General features: G+C 42.6%; 1 protein-coding gene across 1 annotated transcript in view; it reads right to left on the bottom strand.

Annotated features, from left to right (window-relative positions):
- The window catches only part of TRPM8 (transient receptor potential cation channel subfamily M member 8), a 100,427-nt gene that overhangs the window by 66,227 nt on the left and 18,796 nt on the right, over nucleotides 1-15,404 (bottom strand). The window contains exons 4-9 of the mRNA XM_053598049.1: nucleotides 13,633-13,789; nucleotides 12,888-13,065; nucleotides 10,187-10,359; nucleotides 6,266-6,440; nucleotides 5,621-5,688; nucleotides 2,816-3,013 (exon numbers count right to left, since the gene is read on the bottom strand). Coding sequence (XP_053454024.1) covers nucleotides 2,816-3,013; nucleotides 5,621-5,688; nucleotides 6,266-6,440; nucleotides 10,187-10,359; nucleotides 12,888-13,065; nucleotides 13,633-13,789 — 949 coding nt within the window. The remainder of the gene's footprint in view (nucleotides 1-2,815; nucleotides 3,014-5,620; nucleotides 5,689-6,265; nucleotides 6,441-10,186; nucleotides 10,360-12,887; nucleotides 13,066-13,632; nucleotides 13,790-15,404) is intronic.

Here is a 15,404-nt window from a genome sequence, read left to right as displayed (position 1 = left end):
ACTTCATCCAGGATTGTTCTGGAAGGTTGCTTAATTAGTATTTGACTGAATGTATAGATTCATTAATGAATAATTTCACTCTTGAGCTCAGTCTTTTAGGAAATCTGTACCAGCTGCAAAATCCCATAGGAGTACATAATTAAAATCGCAGACTAATTTTTATTATTTATATATGTCTTCTGATTGACATAATTCAAATTATGATACGTTATTAGCATAGTAGGTATGAATATGAATTAGATCCAAGTCCCAGAAAGGATAATATAATTATACAAGGTAGACTGTGACTTTGAGCCTGTCACAGATGAGTTTGCTATGATGGTTTTTTTGAACCAGAAATCAAAATTTCTCACCAAGGGTGTGGGAATCCATCAGGCTGCCTGTTTTCTGGACATCACGTGGTCCAGACCCACAAGCCAACCCATCAAAGAGGAAAGTCACAAGAACGGGCCCGGGGCCTTCGTCAGTGGGTAAGTTAAGAACTGCCTATTTCTTCTCCTTGGGTATTCTTGAACTGACCTCTGAACTTCGTCCTTCCATCACAGGAAATCACCTTGAGAGTGATAATGAATGGGTAACATCTTACTCTGAAATGTGCACTTTGGGACTGGCCTATTTGTATGTATAGAATTGACTCAAAGCAGTTAGGTCTGAATGTTTAAAGAATTAAAAGCATATAACTACTTTGGAAAGGAAAGACTTATGTTCCCTGCCAGCAGATTTCCATGCAGAAGGGGCCTCATCAGAGCGGCTGCTGGGCCACACTCCTTCTCAGGATGGGCAGTCACTCTGGCTGTGCCCAGCCAGCCCTTCCCAAGTCTCTCATTGGGCTCCCCAACCCCATGCGGGGGGCTAGTGCTCTCGTCTGCACCCACCACATGCTTTGCCTGTGTCTGGGTGGGCTCGTTTGTGTCCCTCTGAGACTCAGCATAAGGAGAGCTATTGTGGCTGCACCTCTAAGCCATGTCTTTGAACTTTGCCTTCATCATCAATAAAGTGGATATTTTTACCTCCATTTGCCTGATTCTTGTGTATATCTCTCAACCGAACTCAAATAAGATAAAAGAAAATCCCAATCAGAACTTTCATATTAAACCACCAGTTTTACCTTTTTTAAATTAATTGTAGGAAAAGATACAAGTTCATTTTATGTGGATACACAGGAGCTTTCAGAATAAAAACTCCCGGTTTTACCTCTTGTAGTAAAATCTGAAAAAATGCAACATCTCAGTTAGACATATCATATGCACAATTGCTAGGGCATCATTCAGCGCCAATGCTGTCTCTCAGTTATGGGACGAAGGCTCACATGTGTTTTTAAGTCCTGAATTTTAGACAAGGAGGCTAAATCCAGAAAAGACTTGTTCCCTGAGCATTCTGGAGCACAATGCCCCCTCCGAACTGTGGGCTGACTGCCCTCTCACGTGAAGCTAAACAAAACCATTAGGGTCCCACTTCATGTAATTTACTAGAGGGTACCTGGCAGCCTACAAGGTGGGGCTGACTTTTCTCATTATTTACAAGGATTTGGTGTGTTCAGGCTTACCTTAAATCAGCAGTTCTCAGCCTATGGGTCACGACCCCTTTATCACAATGAAAATACATTGCAGCATTAGGAAGGTTGAGAACCACTGCCTTAAATAATGACAGAGGCTACCACAAGCAAGAAGAAATTATGTTTGTTATTCCAGGACTTCAGTTTGCTGCATTTGATCTTTTGAAACCTTTCCACTAGAAATTGTTGAAATCCCAGTCTGGTTAAAGGATTTATATATTTTTTTTATTTACACCAAACCCAGCATCTGACTCTCAGGCTGAAACAGGTTCTACGATTAAAATAACCCCTGTTGTCTGCAGCCTCTTTCCTTTATGGAAACATTTCCAACTGGCAATACCTGCTCCTAAAAATATCCAACTAGCAAAGGCCATTTTTGAAGGAGCTGATGTGAGTGCAGCTCCTGACAACCACGAGAGCTTCAGTCATCGGGAAAACAAAAGTCGTTACAAGTCAACAGCAGTCACGAAACAGACAAAAGTGAGCCAGCACAGCACCACGGGGGCAAAATCTTCCCATCAGCATGGCAAATAAGAAGCAGAATACGCATTCCAGGGGGTCCATGTCTGCTACGTGACTAAGGCAGAGGACAGAGTCTGTACTGCACGGCAGGCCAGCTAATGCAGAAAGGCAAGCGTTCTGGAGAGCCGGCTTCGCCAGTGGGTACAGACTTGGTTTGGAGTCAGCATCTCTTCCTTCCCAGGGATTTCTTCCCGTCCAATCCTCAACTGATACATGAAAAACTCAGAAGCACGTTTGTTGACTTCGTGGTGTGAAACAGGGATTTTCAGCCTGCTGTGCCATGGCAGGATCTTAGATGTGCCACAAAAACTTGTAAAGATCATTAATTACATTATTTTCAAAGAAGCTCAAAGCACAGTAAGTGTATTTTTTTATATTTTTACTTTTTTTTTTTTTTTTGCTCAACATAATTTAAGCATTCCATGGAAATTTAACTATAGGTTCAATTGTGCCATAAGATAAAAACGGTTAAAAAAAACACTGGTGTAAAAGAAGGCTCATAAGCTTGTCAAACAGACCTGAATGAATTTCAGCCTTATAGGCTGCCCCTGAGGAGGTAAAGAGGCTCAGAACGTCACAAACTAACAGGAGTTTCAGTTTCCAGCTAGATGTCTGGTTGGGGCCAGAGTCTCAAAGGCCAGGAGTACAGCTACCAGCGGGGATGGATTTTTAAGGCATCCTCCCTTCCCACAGACCCCCTTCTCCTCTCAGCCCTCAGACACGGCCCCACCGACTCACCCATCTGATCCAGTTCTCAGTCTCGTCCTCAGGCAGCCGAGACACCGTGCGAGGTAGAAAACGCACCAGCTTCTCCTTGATGATGGACGACGTCAGGGCATCCTCCACCTCCACCAGGCTGGCGATCACATCGGCAATCTGGCCTGAGCCTTCCACCACGACACAAGGAATTTTACTTTTGATGGAGGTATTGATGGCCTGGGAGAAGGGAGACAGAGTCGGGCAGACGGATGAGATGCCAGTGTGCACAGAACCCAGCTCCAGACTAAGGTTCTGAATCCAGTTGGCGAACATAACACAGGGACACATCCCTGTGCTTTTTCCTTTGGGGCTTTCATCTTAAATCAGAAGCAAACCAACGTTGGCAATGACTTTATAAATGAGAGAGGTAATCGGGTTGTATGGCATCCTGTGCCCAAAAGAAATGCCATAATAAGAACTCATGTGACCAGCGTGTTTTCCACAAGTAAGGCTTTAAAATATCCCTACATACTAAATAGATCACTCAAAGTATGGACATAACTTGAGTGACAACTATTAAGACTGCAGTCAAAATCATTGTGATAACTTATCTGATCAAGCTAAGTGTTTTGTGTTATGTTTTTTCATATACTTCTCTCCTCAAATATTTTCACTTTCTCCTATTATTAAAAGAGAATAGGAATAAATTTTATGTATGGGATAAATACCTACTACACTTTTATTTCCTTTATAATAATGGCAGAGGTCAGACTAGGTTTTAAGAATTTGAATCACATAAGATAAAGGTGTGTTCACATCAGCTTATTCAAAAATACCTTTTGATACTTAGATGTTTTTAGGAGTAGGTGTTGCCACTTGGAAATTTTTCCAGAAAAGAAAGTGGCTGCAGACAACAAAGGTTATTTTAATCATAGAGCCTGTTTCAGCCCAAGAGTCAAAAGTGTAATCAAAACAAATACGTTCTTTAACTAGATTGGGATTTCACCAATATTCAGCTGTGCAAGGGCTTCACTACATCAAACGCAGCACACTGAAACCCTGAGGTAGTGAAGATAAATGGGTTTACACACGGGCACGGAGGAAACGGGAAAGCACTTTATTCCAGCCTGACACTTTTCTTAGATAAGGCCTCGTGCATAAGGCAAAGCTTGTGGTGCCGTGATTGGAACTGATGGAGGGTCAGAGCCACAGAGTGGCAGGGCGTGTGCTGGGTGGACGCTAAGCCAGGGGGCAGGAGGAGGCTCCCGCAGGGCATGTTCTCCCCTCTGCCCTCCTCTCTCCTGTTCCCTCTTCTCTGGCTGGTAACTGGCTGAGTGTTGCTGAAAACACGGCAGAAACACAGTGCCCTACACTGCAGCAGCTGCTGGCCTTCCCTTACACCCTAGGCCACCACATCTTCTTCCAAACCTAAAATTTGAAAGAACGATAATAAATGTAACCATCTTTCAACTACTGTTTCTCCATCTTTCTTCCTCTTTGATCTGGCTGCTTTTTTAGCATTCATTTATTGATAATGTCACATTGAAAAAAAAGTCTTTTATTTTTTCCTAAAAAGTCTTTCCCTAAAAGTGTTATTTAGCAACGTTCTCAACAGTAGATCTCACCATAGGTACTCAGTAACTGTCCGTTGAGTGAATGAATGAAAGACCATGGCTATGTTAAAGAACGGACCAAGGGAGGAGCTAGATTATGGTTCCAAATAACTTCACCAGCAGTTACTCGTAACTCTAGAGATGTACCCTAGTTGAGAGAGGAGAGAGGATCAGAAGTCTTTAATCTAATTCCTGTCTTTGAGTTAAATTATGTTAGGGGAAAAGGGGCGAGGTACAAATCAATATGGAAATTAATTAAAAAGAAGAGCGAAAAATCACTTTCTTGTAATGCCCTGTTCCTAGAAAAATGAGCTCTTGAAAATGATGTCTTCCGACACTGACTACAACGTGGTCACACTAATACTTTTTATTTAAAAAGAAAAACTCAAGGCTTGGCACCCGTAGCTCAGGGGTTAGGGCGCCGGCCACATACACTGAGGCTGGTGGATTCCAACCCAGCCCAGGCCTGCTAAACAACAATGACAACCGCAACAAAAAATAGTCAGGTATTGTAGCGGGCACCTATAGTCCCAGCTACTTGGGAGGCTGAGGCAAGAGAATCACTAAAGCCCAAGAGGTTGAGATTGCTGTGAGTTGTGATGCCACAGCACTCTACTGAGGGTGACATAATGAAACTGTCTCAAAAAAAAAAAGGAAGAAAGAAAAAGTCAGACAGAAGAAGGCTGGCTGCAGGCAAGATGATCTCCATGATATCAGAGTCTGCACAGATGGGCTGGGAAGCCAAATTCTTGCTCAACTGTTCACCGTTGCAGGCATGGAATCATAAAAGAATCTTTCTATGATCTCAGTACCACCTAGGGTTTGGATTTCTCTGTGTGGCATCCTGGCATCTTTGGGAGACATGGATGGGCCATAGGTGGCCCGAGAATGTGAGGTTGGGAGGCAAATCTGTGTGTGTATGATCACAGATCATCTCTCTGCAGACGGGCAGCCATAGTTTTGCAATATATATGCTGGTCACGATCCTTACCTCTCCTGAGTTAACGTCACCTCTTCTCTCTGGCAGGTTGGTCATGAAAGCTGACACTAAATGCACAGACTATTCATATCACTTCAAATTCTCACATCTGTTAGGGGAACAGTACATGGAGGAAAAACGCTACCTACTTACTATAGTGACAGAAATTAGTCAGGTCAAAGCCCTGATAAATACAAATTTGTTGGATAAGCTTATGAATCAACCTTCTAAAAAAACCAAACCAGAACTCACTTTCAAAGTCTCTTTTCCACCTCCTTGGGCAAAACACACAATGGGGATCTTGCCACCATAGTTGGAATCTGTAAAACATGAAAAGGAAAGCTTATGTTGGGCTCAACAGAAATATACTCCCCCAGCTCAAAGACAGAGAAAGTATGTGCCACTGACGTGGTGAATAAAGGCCTTCACTCAACTGCTGCACTCTCGCCCTTGAAACCAGTGTTTCAGGTGCAGAAGTAACCAAGATTCAAAAAAAGCAAACCATCAGGTTGTTAATCCAGTGTGTGTGTTTCCCCACTTCTACCCTACTTAATTACATTGCCTTATAAACTCCTACTTGTCGTGGTAGATTTTATTTTTTCTTATAGGGTGTCTAGCAGAAGAGACAGCAGTCTTTCTAATACTGACAAACCAGAGTGGAAGAGGCATTTGGCACTGCCTTTGGCAGGTTTTACCCCTCACAGTGGCTCTGGCAGAAGCAGGGTCACTTCTAGTGTTTTGAAGAAAGAAAGGAAACAATAGCTCTTCTTCGGCAATAAAAACACCTCATTGGGTGGGTTTATTATCATGCTTCCCTCAATAGTTGGTAGCTGGTGGCCATGCTGCAACTGCTGTTCCCATCGTGTATGTCCAATGCTCCAGCTCCCAAATACTGACCTGGAATAGTGAGCTCGGAGATGTACTTCTCCAGCTGACTCCGCAGCTTCGCTTCAACTGCGGGATGTCCGTGACAGCCATTGTCCACAAGCAGCAAATGGGTGTGGTTGTTGTCCAGGATATACAGGGGGTCTCTCGAGAAGTCATCCATAATGTATTGGGCTGAAAAACATCCCTGAAAAGTACAGGGAAACTTGTCTTGGAGATTTATTTGTTGGTCAAGATACATGATAACAATTTTATATGTTCGTATTAAAGCTAATACGTGGATTCAATTCTACTGATGCCTCCCCCCAGAATCCAAAATTCAGAAAGATCCTAGAGATTTCCCAAGGACAGGCTTCATTTTAAATATAAGGAAATGAAGGTTCAAAGTGATTCTGATTCTGACTGTGTCTCGACAAAGGGGTTGTAAGTTTGAAATGAAAAAAAAAATACATGGTAATGAACAGCCCAGAAGATTTTGTAAAAACAAGAATAATGACTAGAGGCTTGTGCTATATTTTTAATGCATATGTAATGCTACAGTAATTTTTTTTGAGACAAAGTCTCAAGCTGTTGCTCTGGGTAGAGTGCCCTGGAGCCAGAGCTCACAGCAACCTCCAACTCTTGGGCTCAAGTGATCCTCTTGCCTCAATTTTTCTACTTTTAGTAGATACGGAGTCTCACTTTTGCTCAGGCTGGTCTCAAACTCGTGAGCTAAAGCAATGTATCGCCTCAGTGTCCCAGACTGCTAGGATTATAGGCATGAGCCACCACGCCTGGCCAATGCTACGGTAATTTTGAAAGTGTAGTACTAAGTCAAGAATAAACAGATGATGGAAGATGAGAAAAAACCCTGAAAGAGATCTCAAAATTATAGTGTTTGTGAAATGTGACATTGTTTTAGGTCAGCCAGATTTGGGTCCTGTGGAGCAGTGCTAGGGTTTTGTACTAAATCCCTGAGTAGAAACCACACAGTAAGAAATGGCTAATAGAGGTATTATGAACAACTCTGCCTTCAACTTCTGCAAAAGACCAAACACTTTTGTTCAGGGAAGAGAGTAAAGAGACAGGAAGCTAACCACAAGTTCATATATGTCTCCGTGAAACTACTCCAAGTTGCTAAAGATTAGCTTAACAGAAACATCAAAAAAAGAAAATCTAGCACTACGATTTATCTCTAAAAATAATACATGTGAACTGTGGTATTTGTGACAAATGCAGAAGCCAAGAGAAAAATTAAAGATCATGCTTAATTCTACAACCCCAAGAGAGTTACCATCAAGATTTTAGCCTACTTATTTCTTTTTAGGAATGTTTTTTCTTAATTTTATATTTAAAATTTTAAGTATTTCCCATACCTGTACTATCAGAACATCTTTGGGAATCGCTTTTTTTCTCGTGTTTGTATAGTAATCTAACTGAAGATTTTCCTGCTACAGATATTACTGTATACTATTTAGATGTATGCCAATTTTTGGCTATCACAAGAAATATTTTAATGAAGATCTCTGTACAAATGGTAAATTCTTCAGTGGTGTATTTATAAATATGAAGTATGATTATTAGAACCACAGCATGAACAGTTCTCATGCTTTTGATACATACTTCCAAACGGTTTCCTAGAAAGAACACACATTTGCTCTTTCTCTAGGAATTTATGAAGACCCATTCTTCTCCATGTGTTAGAAGGCTATCAATATTTTTTAAATTAACAAATTAATAAAAGATGTTTTCATTGTCCTATGAAATAATCTGACCCAAAGCAATTGGGAGATAATTGTTCATTTCTCTTTAAACGCAGTCAGTGATAATCCCACTATTCAGACTTCTGGTTCTTGAATCAGTTTTGGAAAACTATAATTTTACAGAAAAACATCCGTTTTCAGGAGATTTTCAAATTTATTGACATGTCAGTATTTGTAGCATTCTCCTATTTTTCTTAATATCTACTTCATATTTAATTTGTCAGTTTTATTCCTTAAACAAAACCGTTAGCTATTTTAAAGAATAAAAAATGTTTCTTTTCTCTCTCATTTTTATGTTTTAATTATTTATTTCTGATGGAATATTATTTTTTTCCTTTCTCCATCGTTGTGTTGGTGATGTTAGTTTCCAAACTTATTAATTTGAATACTATAGTGCTTAAAAGATTGTAAGGCATGGATCTACCACTAAATATGCAAGTTAGGAAGTTTCTCATTTTTTCTACGCCTCAATTTTATCATCTATAATGAGGGTAGTAATAGTAGCACTTGTCTCATGGGTACATTGTGAAAATTAAATGATTTAATATATGTAAAACACATATATAGAATGTACTAGAATAGAATCTAGTACATAGTGCTATTAAATGTTAGATACCATCATTATTATTATTGAATTATTTATAAACTTTATTTTTACTCGTAAATGTCCATGGCTATGCATTTCCCCATGAATGCAGCTTTGGCCATATATAGCTATTGATAGATGTTCACATTTATTATTCTTAATATGTAATATTTTCATTTGTATTACTTTCTAAGTGATATGAAATTATGTTTCTTGAAGTTCATTCATGGCCCAATATTTATTTACCAGATAATTGGTTGGTTGTTTTTTAATTTCCACATGATCGTCACTTTCTCTTCATCTTTACATTTTCATTGCAATTTTACTTGTTGCCATAGAACGAGCCCTCATAAACAGTCTCCAGGGAAATACTGAAGTCTTGCTCCAATTCAAGGGTAAAAATACCTAGTTTCAGTGTTCTTTTTGTCACTCTATATGTACTATGTCCACACCCAAAACGAGAACTTTACAACACAAAGTTGACTCCCATGCCCATGACCAACCTTGCTAATAGTTAATAGTAATATTACTATTGTTGTTGTTATTATTACTATATGGTATTATAATATTTCATACCCAGCCTGCCACTGTCCTCAAAATCCTACTCCAGGCCACTCTCACCCCTGATGTTGGCATTTGATGAGAGACCATTTTCCCATCTCTTTTTGAGCATCTAGCAGTAAAAGCTACTCTCCACAATGACATAAATCAACCCCCTATCAGTACGAGGTTATTAAAAAAAAAAATACTGAGAGAAGGGACTTGGCTCAAGACTATGCAGCTAGAAAAGCAGTGGTTACTCAAACGGGGCTTCTGTCCCCAAAACCCACCTTCCTTCCTCTTCACCAGGCTGCCTCCTTGGAGATACATAGGAATTACCTCCTACTCTCCACCACCCCTTAACAAATCTCAAAAAGGGTAACAAGGACACTAAAGCAAAATAATTTAGAAGAAGAACCACAGAAACTCCAAAAATCCTGAACATTTGTTGTCTAAACTTGTAAGGAGCTCCAGATGGGAGAAGGTGCAGATTAAATTTGGATTTCCGAACATTTGGTCCCAAGCTTCTGGGAAGAGAACACCTGTTGCTTAGAAGGTCCTTGACTCACTAGAAATGTTGTTTTCAAAAGTCCATACTTGATACAAAGCTCCATATGTCTACCTTGTATTTTTAATATGAAATGCTCATTACTCCCTAAATATGTTCACAGGAAACAGTTGGCAGGGGGTGGGGGGAGACCAAATTAACCAGGAACCATAACAGTGGACTTGAATTCTGTGAATGTAGCCAAGCACAAGGCATTTTGGCCAGGCTTGAGCTCTCCCAAGGTGAATTTAAGTCTTGCTTATCAAGAACCTGACTCCAACGTGAGATTGCTGAGAACTAATTTTATGGAACAAAATGCATTCAATGATAACTCCTTCCCAAGAGTTCCTTATGTATGTCATCCTTGTTTTTAATTCCTGAGGTCCTGAAGTTATTCCTTGTAGGACAGACTTCCCCATACACAGACTCCATCTTGGGGCCCCAGGGTTCAGGCCATAGCCCCTGTCACAGCCTTCCTTCCATGTTACCCTGCAGACCTCCTCCCGTCCCTCCTGTACCTCAGCATCACAATTCCTGATGAGGGTGTCCCGGTTGGAGACCATGCCCCAAGCTGCTATGCCGATGGCAACAATGTTCTCCTCTGAGTTCCTACTGATGGTGTTGTCCCTCACCACCTCCCCGATGTACTTCATCAGGCCATAATGGATACCCCCTGTGAGAATCCAAGCACCTGTCAGTGAGCAAGAAGAGCAGATGTTCAGCTGGGAAAGGCTCCTGTCCTATGCTCAGGGACACCTAAAGAAGGGCCCACCCAGTAGGGACCAAGGACACAGCCAACATTGGCAGTTATGTTTTGAAAAGGCCTTGTCTGTGCTGTATGGCAAGGAAGGAAAACCTTAGACAGTGTTTCTGAGAGGTGGTTGATAAAAATACTGATTTGGGGCCCCACTCCAGATCTCTGGGGAATCTGCATCTTTAATCACCCTCTGGGGGACTCTTTTGTGGACAATGAATGGCTAGACTGACTGAGCTGCAAAGCAAGTTAGGCAGTGCCACTGTGGAAAGTTAGATATTCTGCTCCCAGACACCACATTCAGAGCGGAGCTTCCTGGATGACCCTGGGGCTAATGATTTTGCTTTGCTTTATAATGACAGGACTTCACTGGCCTTTTTAAGGTTTATATTTCATGATCTTCTCGATGCCAAAGTTAGAGTTTTAACGTTTTTGGAGCAAAACAGAAGTAAAGAAAATACCTACAAAAATACTATTTAGCTTAATACTATAATCTGAAGCTGAAGTCAATGACTCATTCAGAGGACTAAAACAAAAACAGTTGGAAATGACCCTGTTGTAATATGCAGGGATTTTCCCCCTTCCCCACCAGGGGAAGTCACCAGCCTCTGGATCAGCTCTGGTCCTGGGAGCCTCAGGAATTTCAAAGCAGCACTTTCCTGCAATCCCTAGAAAGCACTTCTCTTGGCTATCTCCATTCTCTCATTTTTTAACTGTCTTCAGCAGTGAAGAACTAGTTTAGTCATCTCCGTATCAGAGTCCTTCTGATATTTTTAGAAATTTGATGCGGCCCTCAGAAGTTTCATACCCACTTCTCTCAGCCAGTTCTCGTGGGACATAAATCCACCCCTCAGCACCCAGGGTCATTTGTCTAGACAGATTTCAGCCTCTCAATGTTCCTCTGTAAGGTGAGGCAACCAGAAGTGAAGGTAGCAATCCACCTGGCCACCCCAGACTATTCACTGCTGCTCTCACCCCTCAGTCACCTGGATAGAAACAGGCCACTCCTCCAGGCCAGGGACATTTGTCAGTTTTGTTCTGCTGTATCTTCAGTACCTAAAACAATTCCTAGCACACAGGAGGGATCCAGTGTTTACTGAATGAACAAATGATGCGTCTTCAGGATTTAGTAGTAAGGAAGTTGAGTTGCTAATTTCATAACAAAGAGACAACCACAATGGCCTCCTCTGGTTGGTCAGGAAATTAAGAATAAAAATAAACTGGACTGACTTGGCATCAGGGAAGGGAGGAAGGAGCTAGAAGATACTGAAGAATTTTTTTTTTGGAAGGTTTTTTAATTCTAACTTTAAAAAAAGAATAAAAATTAAAAACTCAGTTTCTTCTTGACATTAACAAAAACATTCATGTATTAAATGTATTTCCTTAGTTCTATTAGTCAATATTTCTTTATAAAGAAGTTTAAAAAAATTTTAAGCTTAGATTTTAAACTGAACTTAATTTTGAGAAAACAATCAAACCCAAATGGGGGGACAGTCTACCAAGCAATTGGCCTATACTCTTCAATAAAGTAGTGAAGGACAAAGAAAGGCTAAAAACCAGTTCTGGAGGTAAGAAAATTAAAAAGATGGGAAAAGCTAAACAGATTTGGAGTCTAAATGAAGAAAAAGGAATACTTGCTCTAAAGAACATTACTGGAGTAATTAGCAAAATTTGAGAATGAACTGTTTGGTAGCTGTATTGGTCAGTATGAACTGTCCCAGTTTGGAAATCACATTGGCTTATATGAGAGAACACCCCATAGACAGGAGATGCAGGGTCATGACCTCTGCAACTTCTTTTCAAATGGTTTCTAAAAACAAGTCATACTATGTGGATACTTACGGAACAAGATAATACAAATGTGGGGAAATGTTAACAGTTGGTGAATCAAAGTGAAGAGTGTACAGACTTTCACTGTATTATTCTTCAAATTTTTTTTGTAGATACGAACTTTTTTTAATGAAAAGTTGAAAAAGAAAGAAAACACTAACTGAATATTTGTTTAAAAACCTGTGGCTGTTTTTTCCTCCATCAGACACATATAGGCTGCTTACACTCTGCCAGGCACAATCACTCTTTCCAAAGCGCATCACTGATCTCAGAGTTAGAAAGCAAGCAAATTAAACTGCCCTTTTCAATTCGCCACAATGGAAATTCTCAGGAAAATTTTATAAGTGTAAATAACAAAATTTAAACTTTAGAAGATTAAAAAATAAAGTCCAACCGACCCAAAGAAGCATCTTAATGCCAATTTAAAGAGTTACTTTGGGAAACTCCACACACACCTGCCAGAGGGCCCTGTGCGTCCATTCATCCCAGGATACCGCTTTAGGAAAACCGAGCCCTGCAGCAGGCAGCACCTGAGCTCTGCGCGGAGACCGCGCCTCCTGCCTCGCCCCTCCCTCCCCTCTGCGCCCGCCGCGCCCCGCCCCTTCCCCGGCGCGCCCCGCCCCTCGCCGCCGCACCCTTGGTCTGCGCAATGTAGATGAGGCGGCTGACGATCTTGCGCATGCGCGGCTTCAGCGAAAAGTTCTTGGCGCCACCCGCCACGGAGATGACCAGGTTGGGCGTCCGCAGGTGCCAGTGTTGGGTCAGCAGCTCGTAGAGGGGCTCCGCGTCCGTGTCACAGGACAAGCGGATGTACTGTGGGAGGACAGAAGAGCGCCCGGGTCGGCTTGGGTTCTGGGGGCCTAGGGAAAGGGGGTGCAGCGTGGGGGCCATGCTGAGGCCCGCAGGGAGGGGAAGCTAAGCAGCTCCAGAGGCCCCGCTTGCCTGGCTGGGCCACCCTCCCTGGCCACCCTCCTATGGTAGGGCTTGGGAATGGGAGGGGATGCGAGGTCAGTGGCAGTGACGGTGCTGTCACTGAGCAGGGGGCGCCAAGGATGTAAGTAGAGGCTCTCTCCATCATCAAACACCTTTGCAGATCCCTGCAGGTGGTGCGTCGTGGGTGTGTAGAGAACACAGCTCAGGGCCCTGTGCATTTGCTCACAGAGGCTGCATCGAACCTGTCATACCAGGATGCCGGCCCTGTGCTGGCACAGAGGAGGCTGGGTGGTAATGCTGTTCTCACCTGTGGAGTTTTTCTAATCTCACCTTTTTCTGCAGTCTTTGTTGGTATTTACTACGCATCTCTTTGCCTCCACATTGACAATTCGAGGTGTCAGCATATGAATTCCTGTGCCCAGGTACAGAGCTGTGGCGACTGCTTACCTTGCCTTTCTTTCCCAGAGTCTCAAACTGAATGTCCCCAAAAGCGTCGGTGGGAAACTCCTTGGTGTGTTTCTTGTAATTCCATTTCTCATTTTGGTTGATCTGGGTGCCTTCTATGTGATGGCTCTGGGCATAGCCACACTTGCACACGCTTTCCCTGAGCACAGGGATGTGGACAGGAAGAAGGGAATTTGATTTCACTAAACCTACTTGTGGAAACCAGGCATTATTAGCTTAAATAAACACACAAAGAAATGACACCATCAACTCTTATTTGCAGACCATTTTCATTAGCTTGCTTGTGTAGAAACTATTTTGTTATGCTTTATCTCCCATGTTTTTTGTCTAACCGCCTACACGCCGCTCTGTGCTGAGAGGTGAGATTGGAGCAGGGCCCTGCCCTCATGGAGCCTAATGTGTGAGTGGCCATGAGGCTGCTATGCCACTGAGCCTCAGAAATTTGGAAACTGTTTATCCAGCATCTCACAGGATCTGTAATGCTTAGGAACCCTGAGCACCAACCCTGACAGTTTGCCCAGCTGATGGTGCAGGTGAGGTGAGCCCTCCTAACTGGGGACTGAGCTGACAGTGGAGACACTCCCATGTCAGGGAACCAAAGTGTCCCAGAGTTTAGAGGAACCATCCTTTCTGTATTGGACATTAGCTGCTTGGGGGACTTCAATAATTTGAGCTAGACAAGAACAAAGTGCAGTAAATGAACGCTAGTTCTTCCCACTAAAAGTGCAATAGAAGCTAAATTTGTCTACCAGAAGACACATATACAAGATAGGAAATTGGAAGAAGATAAAAAGACACAGTGGTGAATCCTCTCACCCCGCTCCTTCCCCAGCCTACTCTGATCACTATGCAGGTATTGATTGACAATGCTGAGTCGGAACTGGGCTGCACTTCACAGCACCCCAAGATCAGCTGGGAATGATCCTTGCCCTTCAGTTGCTCACCATTGTCTTGGGAACAGCTAAGGATGACTCCTGGCACAGTACATAAGGAATAAGCAAAACGCCTCCTTTCATCCCCCACATCCCCTCTCAGCACCTCCATGAGTGCTGAGAATGGTGTAGAGCATCTCGCTGGGCCTCCTACGTGGTGCTTGATCCATTAAGGTGACTTTTAGGTTATGGTGGTGCCACAGATACAACTTTAGGAATAGCAAAGGCAGTGACAACAGGAAGGAAACAAAAATGCAAAAAAAAAGAAACACAGGGCATCCTGAGTGTTCTGGTCTCCAAAGAGATGAACAACAAAACAAAATGAAATTCCAATGTGGCCAAAACACAAGTCTCTCCTGGGGAGGTCCTGGTCACCTTCCTCCCAGCCCCTTTCTGCCTGGCCCGCCCACTTGGCTCTGCGTCTCTCCCTGGTGTCTCTCCGATCACTCTTTGGACAGGCTTCAGAAGGATGCTAGGAATTCAAGGGGAGTGAGGGCTGGTGAAGAAAGACAGAGTGCTCTGTCCTGAGGAGGATGGAGAGTAGCAAAGTGGGTGACATGTTTGGCCACTGAAACAGGCCAGAGAGTAGGAGACGTACTGAGCAAAGGAACAATGGAACGAGAGAGAGCCACCGCATTTGGGTGACCTGACCTGCTCAGGACACTCTGACTTTACACCTGTTGTCTAAGCTCTGGTACATCAATGCCTCTATCAATCTTATCAGTGTCCCAGGTCCCACAATAAAATATGCAGTCACCTTTACCACTAGCCTACCAGAAAAAATACCCCTTGTGGCCAATGTGGACCTGCACCACAGTGCAG

Source organism: Nycticebus coucang, chromosome 7, assembly GCF_027406575.1.
Source record: "Nycticebus coucang isolate mNycCou1 chromosome 7, mNycCou1.pri, whole genome shotgun sequence".
NCBI classification, from domain to species: domain Eukaryota; kingdom Metazoa; phylum Chordata; class Mammalia; order Primates; family Lorisidae; genus Nycticebus; species Nycticebus coucang.
The sequence above is the reverse complement of the archived record's forward strand: the minus strand, read 5'-3'. Positions and strand labels throughout refer to the sequence as shown.